This window comes from Mustelus asterias, unplaced genomic scaffold, assembly GCF_964213995.1.
Source record: "Mustelus asterias unplaced genomic scaffold, sMusAst1.hap1.1 HAP1_SCAFFOLD_63, whole genome shotgun sequence".
Classification (NCBI taxonomy): Eukaryota; Metazoa; Chordata; class Chondrichthyes; order Carcharhiniformes; family Triakidae; genus Mustelus; species Mustelus asterias.
In genome coordinates, this window is record NW_027590128.1 from 1,601,465 (window position 1) to 1,620,818 (window position 19,354).

Genomic DNA, 19,354 nt, shown 5'->3' on the forward strand with positions numbered 1-19,354 from the left:
ACCTGGATTAATCTTGCTTCCCTTCTTAAGCAAAGGAACAACATTGGCTATTCTCCAATCCTCTGGGACCTCCTGTGAGACTTCTTACTGTACCTCCCCTGTAGCCAGTGAGGATACAAAGATTTCCCTCAAGGTCCCAGCAATTTCCTCCCTTGCCTCTCTCAGTATTTTGGGGTATATCCCATCAGGCCCTGGGGACTTGTCAACCTTAATGTTTCTCAAGAACCCCAATACCTCCTCCTTTTTGATCTGAACATGACTCAAACTATTTATACACCCTTTCCCAGATTCATCATCCACCACCAAGTCCTTCTCTTTGGTGAATACTGACGCAAAGTACTCATTTAATACCTCGACCATTTCCTCTGGTTCCATGCATAGATTCCCTCCCCTGTCCTTGAGTGGGCCAACTCTCTCCCTGGCTACCCTCTTGCTCTTTATATATGTATAAAAAGCCTTGGAATTTTCCTTAATCCTGCTGGCCAATGATTTTTCATGACCCCTTTTATCCCTCCTTACTCCTTGCTTAAGTTTCTTTCTAATTTCCTTGTATTCCACACTTACTTCGTGTGTTCCCAGCCTCCTAGCCTTGACAAATGCTTCCTTTTTCTCTTTGACTAGGCTGACAATATCGCTCGTTATCCAAGGGTCCCAAAACTTGCCATACTTATTCTTCATCCTTACAGGGTTTATGCAGTTTGATGGACAAGTTGTCTCCATTCTGAACAATGGGAAACAAGTTCCTCTCACCGAAGCTCAGTAGCAGCCGTGTGTACTATCTACAAGACGCACTGCACGAATTCACCAAAGGTCCTTAGACAGCACCTTCCAAACACACAACCACTTCCATCTAAAAGGACAAAGGCAACAGAGGCATGGGAACACCACCAGCTGCAAACTCCCCTCCAAGTCACTCACCATCCTGACTTGGAAATATATCACCGTTCCTTCGCAGTCGCTGGGACAAAATGCTGGAATTCCCTCCCGACCAGCAGGGTGGATATACCTGCACCACATGGACTGCAGGGGGTTCAGGTCACAAAGGTCGCCGCTCCTGCGCCGTACTGCCCCCTACAAATATGGCTTCCGCGCCTGCCTGCTGCTACACTTCGCCCCTGACAAAGATGCCGGCCGCACATGCGCACTGATGGACATTGCCACCGACAGATTGGCGGCCGTCAGCCCAGGCCCAACGCGACAAGTTGCGCCACTAGTTTGGTACTAACTGGGCGCCCGGGAAGTTATTTTCCGAAGTTTGGATTTGAATAACATGTTTACGAAGCCTCTCCACCCACCCGCCACATTCATCGCTCTCTACGCGCCGCTCTCCACCTTGAACTAATCTCGGATCCAAACTAAAACCGTCCGTCCGCCGCCATTACCCGCACTGCGCATGCTTCAGACCCTCCCCCATTCACTCTGGTTGGAGGACCACCCGCTCCCGCTCAGTCCTCCAGCCCCGCCCCCTTTGCCTATTGGCCCGGAGCCGCCGTCAATCAGTCCCGGGCATTGTGACGTTGAGCATGCGCAGTGCGGCTCATGTCCAGGGACAGGCGCTTGTTTGTCTGATCGTCAGGCGGGAAGGAGGCGGATAAGCGGAGGCAGCGTTAGGGGCAGTGGGTGGGAGGGGAGGCTCCACACACCCAGTGGAGGCTTCAACACCCCCCAATAAGGAACTAGCGGCACCGCCTCAACACCCAACACAACGGCAGCTGCAGCGCTTTCTCCCGGGGCCAGGCCCCACTGGACAAATGTGGCTTCAGGAAGGAAATGCAGCAATGGGTTTGATTTGATTTATTGTCACATGTATTGGGATACAGTGAAAAGTATTGTTTCTTGCGCGGTATACAGACAAAGCATACTGTTCATAGAGTACATAGGGGAGTAGGAGAGAGTGCAGAATATAGTGTTACAGTTACTGAAAGGGTGAAGAGAAAGATCAGCTTAATATGAGGTCGGTCCATTCAAAAGGAGGGGGCTTTGGAGAGGGTACAGAAAAGATTTACCAGGATGTTGCCTGGTATGGAGGGTATTAGTTATGAGGAGAGGTTGGAGAAACTTGGTTTGTTCTCACTGGAAGTCTACAAGATTATGAGGGGCATAGAATCATAGAAACCCTACAGTGCAGAAAGAGGCCATTTGACCCATCGAGTCTGCACCGACCACAATCCCACCCAGGCCCTACCCCCACACCCCTACATATTTACCCGCTAATCCCTCTAACCTACGCATCTCAGGACACTAAGGGGCAATTTTAGCACGGACCAATCAACCTAACCCGCACATCTTTGGACTGTGGGAGGAAACCGGAGCACCCGGAGGAAACCCACACAGACACGAGGAGAATGTGCAAACTCCACACAGACAGTGACCCGAGCCAGGAATCGAACCCGGGCCCCTGGAGCTGTGAAGCAGTGGTGCTAACCACTGTGCTACCGTGCCGCATGGACAGAGTGGATAGTCAGAAACCTTTTCCCAGGATGGAAGAGTCACTTACTAGGGGACACAGGTTTAATGTGTGAGGGGCAAGGTTTAAAGGAGATGTATGAGGCAGGTTTTTTACACAGAGGGTGGTGGGTGCCTGGAACTTGCTGCCGGGGGAGGTAGTGGAAGCAGATATGATGGTTACTTTTAAGGGGCATCTTGACAAATACATGAATAGGATGGGAATAGAGAGATATGGTCCCCGGAAGGGTAGGGGGTTTTAGTTCAGTCGGGCAACATGGTCGGTGCAGGCTTGAAAGGTCGAAGGGCCTGTTCCTGTGCTGTAATTTTCTTTGTTCTTTGTTTGTAAAAGTCTGGTGGCAGCAGCAGGGAAGAAGCTGTTCTTGAGTCGGTTGGTGTGTGACCTCAGACTTTTGTATCTTTTTACCGACGGAAGAAGAGAGACAAGAGAATGTCCAGGATAAGTGGGGTCCTTGATTATGCTGGCTGCTTTTCTGAGGCAATAGGGAATGTAGACAGTGTCAATGGATAAGAGGCTGATTTGCGTGATGGACTGGGCCACATTCGCACCCCTTGTAGCTTCTTGCGCTCTTGGCCAGAGCAGCAGCAATACCAAGCTGTGATACAACTGGATGGGATGCTTTCTGTGGTGTCCCTGTAAAAATTGGTGAGAGTCGTAGCTGACATGTTGACATGTCGAATTTCCTTCGCCTCCTGAGAAAGTCGAGGCGTTGGTGGGCTTTCTTAACTAAAGCAGCAGTATAGAGGGACAGGTTGTTGTGATCTGAACACCGAGAAACTTGAGCGCTCAACCATTTCCACTTCGTCACCGTTGATGTAGACAGGGCATGTCTTCCACTACATTGCCTGAAATTTTGTATATATTCCAGTGATAGTTGGAAGGAGTCCATGCTGACTCTCTGTACATCAATCCACTCAGTCCCATTTCCCCTCCATAACTCTGTTCCCTTTTTAATTCCTTCACACCTATCTGATTTATTTTTCAAATCATTGATCATTTCTGATTCCACCATGCACAGAAGCAGTGAGGTCAGGTCGTGACCACTCGTGAATAAAATTGTTCCTCACATCTCCTTTCTATTGCTGATCAAATAATATGTTTAGTAATGTGGACATTGGCTAGCAGCCTGCATGAAGATTTTCAGGTCTCTTTGTACTGGACAGGAGCATAGGTCTGTCAATCAGCCTGAATCAGCACCTTCAGGAGAATTGGGAGGGTGTGTATGAGGTACAGCAGTATGACAATGGGGGGAGAGTGTGTGGGATGGAGATTTACAACTTTAGGGAATGAGAAAGCAAAGAATATTTCATGGAAACTAGAATGGTCTGTTTTGAATTTCAGTCCTATACTTACACTGATAACTTCTATAAACAGGATATTAGAAGGAGAGAATTTACAGACTGAAATCTCACACCAAACGTCACAACAAGATGTTACAAAGTCACTGGATTCATCAGGACCTGAATATAATTGCCGTTTGAATGTATGAGAAGAAATGTTTGTTCTGTCTGTGGGAAAAGATTTCAAACATCAGTGTGACTGGACAAGAATGGAGACCCCACACACCTGAGTGAGAGTGTTCCAGTGAACTGACTGTGGAAAGAGCTTCAATCAGTAACACAGCCTGAAAAACATCACCCCATTCACAGCGAGGAGAAACTGTACATGTGTTCTGTACTTGGATGTGGAATCAACTCATTATCAAAAGGACACTGGCACCATGGAGAGACCATGGAAATGCGGGGACTGTGGGAAGGGATTCCAGTGCCCATCTGCACTGGACACACATCGACGAGTTCACACTGGGGAGAGGCCGTTCACCTGCTCCGTGTGTGGGAAGGGATTCAGTATATCAACCACCCTGCTGAGACACCAGCGAGTTCATTCTGGGGAGAGGCCGTTCACCTGCTCCGTGTGTGGGAAAGGATTCACTCAGTTATCCAGCCTGCTGACCCACCAGCGAGTTCACACCGGGGAGAGGCCTTTCGCCTGCTCAGACTGTGGGAAAGGATTCAGCGATCGTTCCACCCTGTGGAGGCACCGGCGAGTTCACTCTGGGGAGAGGCCGTTCACCTGCTGTGTGTGTGGGAAGGGATTCAGTCATTCATCCACCCTGCAGACACACCATGTCACCCACACGAATGAGAGACTGTTTAAATGCTCAGACTGTGGGCGTAGCTTCAAAAGCTCTCAGACTCTGATGGGCCACCAGCGCATTCACACTGAGGACAGACCGTTCAGCTGCTCTTACTGCGTGAAGAGATTTAGAACATCATCCCAACTGCGAATACACCAGCGAGTTCACACTGGGGAGACACCCTTCACCTGCTCTGTGTGCAGGAAGGGTTTCAGTCATTCATCCACCCTGTTGGCACACCAGCGAGTTCATACTGGGGAGAGGCCATTCACTTGCTCTGACTGTGGGAAGGGATTCACTCAGATCTCCAATCTGCTCACACACCAGCGAGTTCACACTGGGGAGAGGCCGTTCAGCTGCTCTGAGTGTGGGAATAGATTTAAACGGTCGTCTCACCTGCTAAGACACCAGCGAATTCACAAGTGATGACAGGGGTTGGATTCTGCTGTTATTGCTGCTGTTAATCACATCCAGGACTGAACCATGTTCATTCTGACAGTTGCTGAAGTGAGAGGGTCGGAGGGTTTCTTTCTGCTGGCCTGACCAACCTCACGGCTTTGCTTCCAGTGGGTCGATGCTGTTTGAATTTGGGAGTGCACATTTTACTGAGATGATCCACAAACAGGAGGTAAATCGAAAATAAATATATTTGTCTCTGTTCCATTGAGTCTACAGCACAGGGCCAGGCCAGTCGGCTCAATTGGTCTGTGTCAGTATTTATGCTCCACATGAGCCTCCACCCACCCCTCTTCATCTCCCCCCATCAGCATATCCTTCTATTCCTTTCTCCCTCATGTATGTATCTAGCTTCCTCTTCAATGTATTCATGCTGTTCACCTCAACCACTCACTGGTCGCGAGTTCCACATTCGCATCATCTTCCTCATCTCTGGAACCATTCTGGTAAATCTCCTCTCGACTCTCTCAAGGACCCTCACATCCTTCCTAAAGTGTGGTGACCAGAACTGGGCTCAGTGTTCTGTTGTGGCCTCACCAGAGCTTTAGAAACTATCAGAATAACTTCCCTGCTTTTGTTCTCAATTCCCCGATTTCTGAAGTCCAAGATCCAAAATACTCCAAACAAGAATATCGGACCTTTTTGCTTAACATAAAAAGCATTTTAACAACATTCTTAAAATGGCTTAATAAGATTTTGTCCAATGAAGGAACGAGTTGTTGGCACAGAAAAAAGCCGCTATGAACTTGCTCTCTTCAAAAGAGAATCCAGAATGTTTGAGCCTGGGAAATGGGAGTTAAAAATGAAGCTGCAGCTACAGCAGAGCAAGAAGAAGACATTTCAATGTGGAATTGACTGGAATATTCTCTCTGGATTTAAACAATGGAGGAACTACAAATATGGAAGAAAGTAAAGTTCAAAAGATGAACTCTGAACAGACTGTTTTCAGAATTGAAAATCCACAACTGAACAGCAATGAGGACTCTCCTCTTGCAGAAGAAACTATAATTATTAAAAATTACTATAATTACTGAAAGAAGAAAACTTTCAGAAAACACTGAAACCAATAATATTTTCCATCTTCAGTGGACTGAGATTCCTGGACATGGAACCCAGCAGTGTGCTGTTACCAAGCTGGACTTGTGAATGTGAAGTGGACAATGGAGGGATTATTATGTCTATTGCAGGTTATAAGATAGTTAAACATAGGAAAACATTGGACTTAGGAACAGGAGTAGGCCATTTGGCCCTTCGAGCCTGTTCCACCATTCGATTAGATCATGGCTGCTGTTAAGATATACAGTATGCTTTACATTGTAATATTCTAATTGGGATATTATAGTGATACATTTTCATTTCTTCCAGGGAATATGTTGTGAAGATCTAGTTTAATAATTCATGATTTTCAGAAGTAAATTAGTTTTGGATTTAAAAAAAAAAATGTAACAACTGGAAAACCTGGGTTGAGAATCTGACAAAAACACCCTGAGGGAATCCGCAGTCACAAGGTGTGGCCCATGTTGGTTTGAGAAGTCAAAGCTAGAAGGGTAAGAACAAGTGTAACACGGCAGCTGGGCTCTTTTAGCTGGAGACATTGGGTCTGACAGTTTTTCTCCTGTCTTTGTTCGAGAGGGGAATTCTTCACGCAGACCTCAGGAAAAAAGGTTTGGTTCTGAAACTAAAAGTTAATTAATTTAAACATCTTTTGGACATCCCAACTGGTCTGTTACCATGAGGATAAGTGATTCAGGGTGGTCTTGGTTGGAATTCGGGGTGTTTTTCACAGAAAGCAGGCAGTCTGCAGTTAGTTTGGGAGCTGTGGGACCGGGAGCTGTGGGAGCGGGAGCTGTGAACCAGCTGTGGGACCGGGAGCTGTGAACCAGCTGTGGGACCGGGAGCTGTGAACCAGCTGTGGGACCGGGAGCTGTGAACCAGCTGTGGGACCGGGAGCTGTGAACCAGCTGTGGGACCGAGAGCTGTGAACCAGCTGTGGGAGCAGGAGCTGTGAACCAGCTGTGGGACCGGGAGCTGTGAACCAGCTGTGGGACCGAGAGCTGTGAACCAGCTGTGGGAGCAGGAGCTGTGAACCAGCTGTGGGACCGGGAGCTGTGAACCAGCTGTGGGAGTGGGAGCTGTGAACCAGCTGTGGGACCGGGAGCTGTGAACCAGCTGTGGGACCGGGAGCTGTGAACCAGCTGTGAGACCAGAAGCCGAGGAGGTCATTAGGAATCATGGGTGTTCCCAATGTTTAAATCCCTCAGCAAGAAGGCAGTGAAGCCCATGCTTGGATTGAGGAGTCCATGTTTTGAGTCAATTTTGAAATCTCAAAGGAAAGTTGGAGAGTTGTTTAGCCGAAAGCTAATAGAAGGATCCTCATGAAATCTTGGAGTCTGGAGAATAGCTGGGATACTGAGGAGAATTAAAGTGAATTCTGGGAGCTTTGACATACCTTTGGGATTTGTCCCAGGAACAGAAGTGAATGCACATTCAAGATATTAGGTATAAGGGCATTCTTGTCGAGGAGTAAAGTACAAAAAAGGAAAAATGCTGCAAAACCTCAGCAGGTCTGGCAGCATCTGTAGAGAGTGAAAACAGAGTTCATGTTTTGAGTCAGAACTGAGTTTAGAGCATAAATCTTTACAAAATATAATTAATCGAGCTGGTTTTTAATATTCTGTTTATATTCAGTGAAGTTTGATTTTGTTTAAAAACCTGGAATCTTGTGATGGGTGTTTGGATTTCTCACTGAACGTTAATGTTCTCGACCCGAATTATAACAACACACAATATTTCAAAACTATTTGAAAAATAAAACCATGATGGTCTTTATTTTGTACAAAGTATTACACTATAAGACACCCCTCATCGAGGATCTACAATAATTTCTTAGCTCGAGCAGCAGTGAAACAATCAGGTAAATGAATAAAAATTGTACTAATTGTCATCCCTTCTGAATCAGGAGGGTTATCCCCAGCAGAGGGTCATTTGGAATTTTTCCCACTGACCAATTAACAGGGATTATACTCTCCAACCGTCTGAAGTGAATTCTTTCCCTGAATCGTCCAGGCCGGTGCAGCTATCAACTTGCTGTTTGGCTGATCAGCTGAGATTTTCTGCAGCATTTCATCGATCACCGTGTGATTCCTTTCACAGAGTTCATCACTGAAAGGACTTTCAGCTGCCGTGTTCCTGACCAGAATGTTCATGTTTTCACACGTCTCAAAACTCATCATTCAGAAACTGAGCTGGTGCCACAGCTCCAGCCCCAAGTGCCAAGGGAAGGTTCACTGTTGGGATATGATGGCATCCTCCAATAATTTTTATAGATTGTACACTTTGCACTGGTCTCTTGTATGAGTCTCAGATACTCTTCATCAACTGCTCCTGCATCTTGAAGCAGGATTTTTAATCTTTGGCAAGTAGTGTGAACAAATTGTCTGTGTAGTTTTAAGATAATTTGCATCTTTCCCTTCTGATTTTTATCAAAGCTTTCATTATTCCTTCTCAAACATTCAGATTGGAAACGTCAGGTATTTTTAAACATTCTCTGTCACCACGTTATAATCCTGACCGCCTTCTGGTGAAGGAGGAAACTGGTTCCAATCTTTACTTGATATAAATTTATTCACAGAGTGAAACATTACAGGTATATAACTCCTAATACCATTCCATGCTCTGTCAGTAAGTGTCTATATGTGCTCATGTAAACATCTAATCAATGTCCACTGCTTGTATATATTTAACCCCAAATTATACAATTAACACCCACAGTCAGAGTATTTAAAAGGTCTCTAATCAGTGTGACTGCCATAATGTCTCAGCAGGTTGGATGACTCAGTGAATCCTTTCCTACACTCAGAGCAGGTGAACAGCCTCTCTCCTCCGTGTGAACTTGCTTGTGTTTCCGCAGACTGGAAGGATCAGCAAATCCCTTCCCACATTCAGAGCAGGTGAAAGGCTTCTCCCCAGTGTGAACTCGACGGTGTGTCCGCAGACTGGACGACTCAGAGAATCCTTTCCCACACACACAGCAGGTGAATGGCCTCTCCCCGGTGTGAACTTGCCGGTGTTTCCAGAGGCTGGAGGAATCAGTGAATCCCTTCCCACACTCAGTGCAACTGAAAGGTCTCTCTCCAGAGTGAATTCGCTGGTGTGTCAGCAGACTGGTGGACCGAGTAAATCCCTTCCCACACACAGAGCAGGGGAATGGCCTCACTCCTGTGTGAACTGCCTGGTGTCGCATCAGGGGTGATAACTGAGTGAATCTCTTCCCACACACAGAGCAGGTGAATGACCTCTCCCCAGTGTGAACTGCCTGGTGGTTCTGTAGGGTGGATAATGCACTGAATTCTTTCCCACACACTGTGCAAGTGAATGGCCTCTCCCCGGTGTGAACTTGCTGATGTATCAGCAGGTGAGATGACCGAATGAATCCCTTCCCACAGTCAGAGCAGATGAATGGCCTCTCCCCAGTGTGAATTTTCTGATGTGTCAGCAGGTTGGATAACTGAGAGAACCCTTTCCCACAATCAGGGCAGGTGAATGGCTTCTCCCCAGTGTGACTGCGGCGATGAATCTCCAGCTCTGAATTGAATCCTTTTCCACAGTCCCCACATTTCCACTGTTTCTCCCTGATGCGGGAGGCCGCCTGTCCCTCCAGGTTTGACAATCAGTTGAAGCCTCATCCTCACGAGAACAGATGTACACTCCCTCTCAATGTAAATGGGCAATGTTTTTCAGGCTGTGTAACCTGAACACTCACTCAGGTTTGTACTTCTTGGTGCTTTTCCAGTCACACTGATGTTCAATCATTGCCCACAGACAGAAAAACCAAACAATTCTTCTTCTAGATTCAAATGCCAATGATATTCACGTTATGGTTATTCGAGTGACTCTGTCAGATCTGAATGTGATGTTTTGTTTTGATATTTCTGTCTGCAAATTCTCTCCTAATATCCTGTGAAAGATGTTGACAAAAGTCAATACCATCCATGTAGAAAAGAAATTCACAACAGACAATTCTCAAATCAATGAAACTATTGTTTCTTCTTTTAGTCCTAAAAAGTTGTAAATCTCTGTTCCACATTATGGCACAGTGGTTAGCACTGCTGCCTCACAGGGCCAGGGAACCGGGTTCAATTCCGGTCTCGGGTCACTGTTTGTGTGGAGTCATAGAGGTTTACAGCATGGAAACAGGCCCTTCGGCCCAACTTGTCCATGCCGCCCTTTTTTTTTTAACCCCTAAGCTCGTCCCAATTGCCCGCATTTGGCCCATATCCCTCTGTACCCATCGTACCCATGTAACTATCTAAATGCTTTTTAAAAGACAAAATTGTACCCGGCTCTACTACTACCTCTGGCAGCTTGTTCCAGACACTCACCACCCTCTGTGTGAAAAATGTCCCTCTGGACCCTTTTGTGTCTCTCCCCTCTCACCTTAAACCTATGCCCTCTAGTTTTAGACTCCCCTACCTTTGGGTAAAGATATTGACTATCTAGCTGAGCTATGCCCCTCATTATTTTATAGACCTCTATAAGATCATCCCTCAGCCTTCTACACTCCGGAGAAAAAAGTCCCAGTCTATCCAGCCTCTCCTTATAACTCAAACCATCAAGCCCCGGTAGCATCCTAGTAAATCTCTTCTGAACTCTTTCGAGTTTGATAATATCCTTTCTATAATAGGGTGACCAGAACTGTACACAATATTCCAAATGTGGCTTTACCAATGTCTTGTACAACTTCAACAAAACATCCCAACTCCTGTATTCAATGTTCTGACCAATGAAACCAAGCATGCCGAATGCCTTCTTCACCACTCTGTCCACCTGTGACTCCACTTTCAAGGAGCTATGAACCTGTACCCCTAGATCTCTTTGTTCTGTAACCCTCCCCAACGCCCTACCATTAACTGATTAAGTCCTGCCCTGGTTCGATCGACCAAAATGCATCAGCTCGCATTTATCTAAATTAAACTCCATCTGCCATTTGTCAGCCCACTGGCCCAATTGATCAAGATCCCATTGCAATCTGAGATAACCTTCTTCACTTTCCACTATGCCACCATTCTTGGTGTCATCTGCAAACTTACTAACCATGCTTCCTATATTCTCATCCATATCATTAATATAAATGACAAATAACAGTGGACCCAGCACCAATCCCTGAGGCACACCACTGGTCACAGGTCTCCAATTTGAAAACAACCCTCTGCAACCACCCTCTGGCTTCTGTCATCAAGCCAGTTTTTTATCCATTTAGCTACCTCACCCTGGATCCCGTGAGATTTAACCGTATGCAACAACCTACCATGTGGTACCTTGTCAAAGGCCTTGCTAAAGTCCATGTAGACAACATCAACTGCATTGCCCCCATCTACCTTCTTGGTTACCCCTTCAAAAATCTCAATCAAATTTGTGAGACATGATTTTCCACTCACAAAACCATGCTGACTGTCCCTAATCAGTTCTTGCATCTCCAAATGCCTGTAGATCCTGTGTCTCAAAATATCTTCCAACAACTTGCCCACCACAGATGTGAGGCTCACCAGCCTATAGTTCCCAGGCTTTTCCCTGCAGACCTTTTTCAACAAAGGCACAACATTTGCCACCCTCCAATCTTCAGGCATCTCACCTGTGACTATCGATGATTCAAATATCTCTGCTAGGGGACCTGCAATTTCCTCCCTAGCCTCCCACAATGTCCTGGGATACTCTTCACCAGGTCCCGGGGATTTATGTACCTTGATGCGCTTTAAGACTTCCAGCACCACCTTTTCTGTAATATGTACACTCCTCAAGACATCACTATTTATGTCCCCAAGTTCCCTAACATCCATGCTTTTCTCAACAGTAAATACTGAGGAGAAATATTCATTAAGGACCTCACCCATCTCTTGTGGATCCGCACATAGATGACCTCGTTGATCCTTAAAAGCCCTACTCTCTCCCTAGTCACTCTTTTGGCCTTTCTCCCTGTGTCTGCGTGGGTTTCCTCCGGGTGCTCCGCTTTCCTCCCACAGTCCAAAGATGCGCTGATTAGGTTGAATGGCCATGCAAAATTAACCCTAGTGTCAGGGGGATTAGCGGGGTGAATATGTGGGGTTATGGGAATAGAGCCTGGGTGGGATTGTGGTCGGTGCAGACACGATGGGCCAAATGGCCTCCTCCTGCACTCTAGGGAGTCTAAACATTCTGCCACTACTCTCATTCTGCGGTACCTAACATATATCGTCCCAATTCTCCTGAAAGTGCTGATTCATACTGATCAAAAGATCCATGCTCACGGCTTGCTGTCCAGTAAACAGGCCTGAAAATCTTCAGGCAGGCTGTTCGCCTATATTCTATATATAATATATATGTTAATCTCAAAGTGTTTCCCCACAGCCCATTTGCACAGGCAGCCCCAGGAGTCACAGCCTCTGGATCTGCTGGATTTTCCCAATCAGCCTCTTTGTTCTGTTTTTTTTCCAGCTGCTCAGATTTCCTTCCTCTCCATCTCCCACTCACAGCTGCACTATTCAGTTACTGAACTCTTCCCCTTCCTCCTGAAACCCTCTCAGACCCTGCCTGTCCCTCTTCTCTTTCTGTTCAACACAAACTGTGTTAGAGACACAGGAAGAAGTTTCAGATTGTCATTATCACAAATGCCGCCATCTGATTGGCTGGAGGACCAGAGTCCTTCCGGTCCTCCAGGGCTCCCGATTGGCCGGAACCGTCAGCCGGTCGCCTGGAAACCTTGGCTCGAGGAGGTGTAGGGGGAGGGGGAGAAATGGGTGGGGGCGGGGCTCCCGTGTCTGCGCGCCCCGGGCCTGCCCACTGGAACCCCAGACGTCATCGCGGAGAAGTCTGAATCCTATTGGTTGAATCAGACAGGGCTCTATTGTGACGTCACAATGTGGAAGTTGTCCAATGAGCTTCAGCCTGAAACTTCCGCCTCTGCAACATCTGGGAGGAAATCAATGTTTCCCCCTTTCCATTTCTTTCCTCATTCTGGGGGAAATTGGGGACTTGCAGCAACTGAAGGGGAAGGAAGTGAATCAGGGAGGCTGCAGACTCTGGAAAGGTTACAGACGGACATCCGCATTCGGAGAAGGACTCGGCCAAGGTATATTTTTCTTTCTCTCTCAAAGACATTGATAGCCTTTAGCTCCCTCACTTTGACACATTTATTTGTCTGACGAATAGGATGGCCTCTTACCTAATGTTCACGATTACAGGGGTTGATTCCCAGGAGATGGATGACATTTAAATGAAGAGTAAATTAGTGTGGGACAGATATGTCGAATGTAGTTATATGGTACATACAATATAATTTATGGTTCCCTGAAGTTCATTATAATTATTTTTTGTCTGGAATACATAGTAGGATAGCTACATTATATATTTCCAGTGACATAGAGGGAATTCATTTGGCATGCCGACTCTCTGTAGAATAATCCAGTCACTCCCAATCCCCCTCTATATCCTATTCCCCTCAAAGTTTTTCTCCTTTGAATGTCCATCCAATTTCATTTTGAAATCACTGATCATCTCTGCTTCCACCCTTGTATGTGGAGATACCGGCGTTGGACTGGGGTAAACACAGTAAGAAGTTTAACAACACCAGGTTAAAGTCCAACAGGTTTATTTGGTAGCAAAAGCCACACAAGCTTTCGGAGCTCCAAGCCCCTTCTTCAGGTGAGTCTTCAGGTGACTCACCTGAAGAAGGGGCTTGGAGCTCCGAAAGCTTGTGTGGCTTTTGCTACCAAATAAACCTGTTGGACTTTAACCTGGTGTTGTTAAACTTCTTACTGTCTCCACCCTTGTAGGCAGCAAGTTCCTGGACATGACCACGAGCTGCCTAAATAAAGTTCTTCCTCACTGACCCCTATCTCTGATCACATAATAGAGTGCTGCACATTACACACCTTGATAGTCCATCGAATATGCAAATATATATCTATATGGGCCATTTAGCCCTTTGTGTCTGCACCAGTTCTCCAAATGAGCATTATGACTGAGTGCCAATCTCCTGTCTTTTCTTTCTCTCTCTGGTAAAAATAGAGAGTTGTGGAAGTCTGTGACTGGAATTAATGCCATGTATGCTAAGGGGGGAAAATGTTTTTGGTTTTGTGGAGCCTGTTTTTACTGTGGAGATATTTAAAGTGAAAATTATCCCATCTATTCAAATACTATTTGTCAATGCATGATTCATTCATGTTGCTTTTATTTTGATTATTATCGTAAAAATATTTGAAAAGTGAAACCTCACTCATTTTATTCTTGTGATTATCTGGGAATTTGTTTATTTAGTATTATCAGGCTCCCTGGGGACGTAACAACAAAGAAATATCCAGTGTTGTTTTATAGTACATATTCAATATAATATTGATGTTTCAGTAATATAATTTATTTATTATTTTCATTCCTGTAATCTAGTATTGTAGCTATGTTGTACATTTCCAGTCATAGACTTTACAGTTCAGAAGGAACTTGAATCCATGTTAACTTTCTGCAGAACAATCCACTCAGCTCCATTCCCCTCTATATCCCCTCAGTGCTGCATGTTCGTTTCCTTTGTGTGCCTATAGAATTTCATTTGAAATCATTTGTCTCTTCTTCCACCATCCCCATAGACATTGAGTTCCATAGAAACAGAGAAAATAGGAACAGGAGTAGGCCATTTGGCCCTTCAAGCCTGCTCCGCCATTCATGATGATCATGGCTGATCATCGAACTCAATGGCATGATCCCGCCTTCCCCACTTTGCCTTTTAACTTTGTATATCTCTCCTAGATGAATATATTGCCAGTTGGCTGTGGGGAGATGATGCTTGACCTTCTTAAACTTTAGCTGCTGCCGTCCCTGTGGTGAAGGTGCTCCCACAATGTTGTTAGATAAGCAGTTACAGGTATACACCCAGTGATGATGCAGGAACAGTGATGTATGTCCAAATCAATGACACTATTTTGTATTTAGACCTCGCTTTTGATGCAATGCAACGTTCCAATTGATTTCATGGAAATGTTACAAAGAAACATTTGACATTAAGCCACATAAGGAGATATTAGAGCAGGAGATCTAAAGATTGGTCAGAAACGTAGGTTTTAAGAAGCATCTTAAAGGAAGAAAGTGAGTTATATGGAAAGATTTACAGAGGAAATTCCAGAGCTTAGGGCCCAGGCAACTGAAAAAATGGTCACCAACGGTGAAGTGATTAATATTGGGAATGTTCATGAGGCCGGAATTAGAGGAACACATATTCTGAAGGGTTTAATGGAAGGAGGAGATTACAGAGATAGGGATAATCACAGACCTGAAGGAAAGCAAAGATGAGAATTTTAAAATGTACATACTGATTGACAGGAAATCTTTCAGCAGCAGATGAGCTGAGACTGGGGTGGAATCGGGTGATGTCACTAAGATGGAAATAGGCGGTCTTGATGATGATGTTGATACGTGGTTGGAAGCTCATCTTGAGGTGAAATATTTCACCATGGTGGTGAACGGCCTGGTTCAGCCTCAGACAGTTCCCAGGAAGAGGGATAGAGTTGGTGGCGAGGGAGTGGAGTTTGTAGTGGAGACTGAAGACAATGGCTTCAGAATTCCCAGTATTGATTTGGAATAAATTCTGTTCTTTTAGTACTGGATAAGTCAGGATGATGTGAGAGTTGGAGGGGAACTTGGAGGTGATGGTGTTCACATCTACCTGCTACCCTGGTCCTTCTTGGTGGTGGAGGTTGAGGGTCTGGGTGATGCTTTCAAAGTTCTTGTCGAGTTGTAAATGTATAAAATTCCTGTCCTACACCCCCAGCCTCTCTATCTCCTCCCACAGTGCCCTAAGTCTTGTTTAGACGCAGACTTGGTGGCAGGTTTCCTTCCCTAAAGGACATCAGTGAACAGTTGGGTTTTTATGACAATACAGTAATTTTCATCGTCACTTTCTCCGAGTGCCGGCCCCACAAATTACCAGATTCATTCAGCTCAATTTCACACCTTCTCTTTATGTTTTTGTGGGTTCTCTCTCACTCCCTTTTTTCTGTTTTAAATCAATTTCACAGGGTTTTAGAAGAGGAGTATTTGCAGTTGGGAAACTGAAACTGAACATGATATCAGAATCTGATGGAGGCGGCCAATTTATTGTAACCTGAATATTATTGCATTTTGAACATGGAAGAAAAAAGCACCATTCACAGTGGAGAGAAACCGTGTTCTATATGTGTTCAAGACTTCAACCAATCATCTGGTCTTTCAGAACATAATTGCAGTCACAACAGGGAGATAGCATGGAAATGTGGGGACTGTGGGAAGGGATTCAATTTCCCATCCCAACTGGAGATTCATCGGTGCAGTCACACTGGAGAGAAGCCATTCACCTGCTCCCAGTGTGGGAAGATATTCAATAGGCCATCCCACCTAGCAAGACATCAGCAAGTTCACACTGGGGAGAAACCATTCGCCTGCTCCCCGTGTGGGAAGGGATTTGCTGACTCATCCAATCTGCTGAGACATGAGCGAGTTCACACTGGGGAGAGACCATTCACCTGCTCCCAGTATGGGAAGGGATTCAGTAACCAATCTTATCTGCTGACACACCAGTGGGTTCACACTGGGGAGAGACCGTTTACCTGCTCCGAGTGTGGGAAGGGATTCACTCGCTCAGCCAAACTGCTGATACACCAGCGGGATCACACTGGGGAACGGCCGTTCAGTTGCTCTGTATGTGGGAAGGGATTCACTCAGTCATCCCACCTGCTGGTACACCAGCGTGTACATACTGGGAAGAGGCTGTTCACCTGCTCCCAGTGTGGGAAGGGATTCAGTATGCCATCCCATTTAGCAATGCACCAGCGAGTTCACTCTGGGCAGAAACCATTCCCCTGCTCCCAGTGTGGGAAGGGATTCACTGATTCGGCCAATTTACTGAAACACGAGCGAATTCACACTGGGAAGAAGCCGTTCACCTGCTCCCAGTGTGGAAAGGGATTCATTAACCAATTTTACCTGCTGATACACCAGCGAGTTCACACTGGGGAGAGACCGTTCACCTGCTCTCAGTGTGGGAAAGGATTCACTCAGTCATCCCATCTGCTGATACACCAGCGCGTTCACACTGGGAAGAAGCCGTTCACCTGCTCCCATTGTCAGAAGGGATTCAGTATGCCATCCCACCTAGCAAGGCACCAGAGAGTTCACTCTGGGGAGAAGCCGTTCACCTGCTCCCAGTGTGGGAAGGGATTCACTGACTCGGCCAATTTACTGAGACACGAGCGAATTCACACTGGGAAGAGGCCGTTCACCTGCTCCCAGTGTGGAAAGGGATTCATTAACCAATTTTACCTGCTGATACACCAGCGAGTTCACACTGGGGAGAGACCGTTCACCTGCTCTGTGTGAGAAGGGATCCAGTACGCCCACCCACCTAGCAAGGCTCCAGCAACTTCACACCGGGGAGAAGCCATCACCTGCTCCCAGTGTGGAAAGAGATTTGTCACCTCAGCCAAACTGCTGAAACACCAGCGAGTTCACAAGTAACTATTGTGATTGGATTTTGCTGTGAATCATATTCAGACTGAACCATGTTCATTTGGGTCTGTTTCTGCTGAATTGAAAAATAACTCCAACTATGTTATAGGCTTTTAAAAATTCATTCCTGGGACACGGGCGCCGCCGGCTGGCCAGCATTTATTGCCCATCCCTTGTTGCCCTTGGAGGGCAGTTGAGAGTCAACCACATTGCTGTGACTCTGGAGTCACATGTAGGCCAGACCGGGTAAGGATGACAGATTTCCTTCCCAAAAGGACATTAGTGAACGAGATGGGTTTTTTTGACAATCAACAGTGGTTTCATGGTCATCAGTAGATTCTTAATTCCATATAGTTTTATGTTTTATTGAATTCACATTCCACCAGCTGCTGTGGCAGGATTCGAACCCGGGTCCTCAGAACATTAGCTGAGTTTCTGGATTAATAATCTAGTGCTAATCCCACTAGGCCATTGCCTCCCACTAGTTTCTGGATTAATAGTCCAGCGATAACCCCACTAGGCCATGGTCTCCCCCTGTTAATATAATTGGTCCTGGGGGAGGTTTTGGGTTCAGGAACCTCGCACAAAGCATCAGATCAGGATTGGATGGAGCCACACAATTTATCGTAAACTGAAAAGCAGAGAATTTTGAACATGGAGTGTCTGGACAAATACATGAATGGGATGGGAATAGAGGGATATGGTCCCCGGAAGGGTAGGGGGTTTTAGTTAAGTCGGGCAGCATGGTCGGTGCAGGCTTGGAGGGCCGAAGGGCCTGTTCCTGTGCTGTAATTTTCTTTGTTCTATTACGAGAGAGATTGACCACAGGAGTAAAGATGTTCTGCTTCAGTTATACAGGGCGTTGCTGAGACTGCATCTTGAACACTGGGTGCAGCTTTGTCTCCTATTTATGAAATGATACAAATGCATTGAAAGTGGTTCAGAGGAGGTTTAATAGATTGCTTCCCAATTCTTGACCCTCACAGGATAAGTTTTGTCCCATTTTTTTCTTGTCTTCACCTCTGGCAAAGACTAATCCTGACTCAAGATCATCATCATAGAAATCATAGAAACCCTACAGTGCAGAAGGAGGCCATTCGGCCCATCGAGTCTGCACTGACTACAATCCCACCCAGGCCCTATCCCCACATATTTACCCGCTAATCCCGCTAACCTACGCATCTCAGGACTCTAAGGGGCAATTTTTAACCTGGCCAATCAACCTAACCCGCACATCTTTGGACTGTGGGAGGAAACCGAAGCACCCGAGATGTTGTCTCTATTCTCTCTCTACAGATGCTGTCAGACTTGCTGAGATTGTCCAGCGTTTTCTGTTTTTGTTTCAGATTCCAAAAACAGCAGAATTTTGCCTTTATACTCATTCTTGTTGGATAAGGACATCAAAAGTATCGGGTATAGCACGAGAACGCAACACAAACAGATCAGCCATGATCTAAATAAACGGTGGAGCCGACTCAAAGGGCCAAATGGCCGACTTCTGCTCCGATGTCGAATGTTGGTCACAAATTCCTGAGAATTGTGAAACAAGGCTGGAAGATTCACCTTGCTTGTGTTAGTGGGAAAATGTCCAGGAGAACCATCACTGTGAAGGACAGTTCTGGGATTAAAGGTTGCCAAACTGGAAAAGGAAAACAATGGAAATAAACCCTTGGGGAGTAAAGAATCACTTTGGGCTGGTTTTTGGAGCAAGAGTGTCAACATTCCAAGGCAGGGTAAAATATATCCATTGAGTGGATATTTAATGGTGATAAGAGTAAAAGGGCAAAGTT

The 19,354-nt window shown here is 45.9% G+C and overlaps 2 protein-coding genes across 3 annotated transcripts in view; both read left to right on the forward strand.

The window, feature by feature from the left end:
- Positions 1-19,354, forward strand: part of LOC144483346 (uncharacterized) — a 341,173-nt gene that overhangs the window by 210,386 nt on the left and 111,433 nt on the right. The gene's annotated exons all lie outside the window — the stretch shown is intronic.
- LOC144483356 (uncharacterized) lies at positions 1,632-18,237 on the forward strand. Of its 2 annotated transcripts, XM_078202073.1 has the most exons (3): positions 1,632-1,782; positions 3,842-5,026; positions 16,391-18,237. In XM_078202073.1, exons 2-3 carry the CDS (start codon positions 4,188-4,190, stop codon positions 17,433-17,435), a joined length of 1,884 nt encoding a protein of 627 aa, XP_078058199.1. In that variant the 5' UTR covers positions 1,632-1,782; positions 3,842-4,187; the 3' UTR covers positions 17,436-18,237. The 2 variants fall into 2 exon arrangements, with proteins under 2 accessions (XP_078058199.1, XP_078058200.1); XM_078202074.1 differs by lacking the exons at positions 1,632-1,782; positions 3,842-5,026 and adding an exon at positions 13,097-13,164 and having other exon boundaries at positions 16,100-18,237.

Excerpts from the sequence above, each read along its gene's own strand:
- LOC144483356 (XM_078202073.1), top strand. The coding sequence starts at position 4,188 with ATGGAGAGACCATGGAAATGCGGGGACTGTGGGAAGGGATTCCAGTGC. Across the intron at positions 5,027-16,390 it reads AGACACCAGCGAATTCACAA|TCACACTGGAGAGAAGCCAT; the intron begins GTGATGACAGGG and ends TCATCGGTGCAG.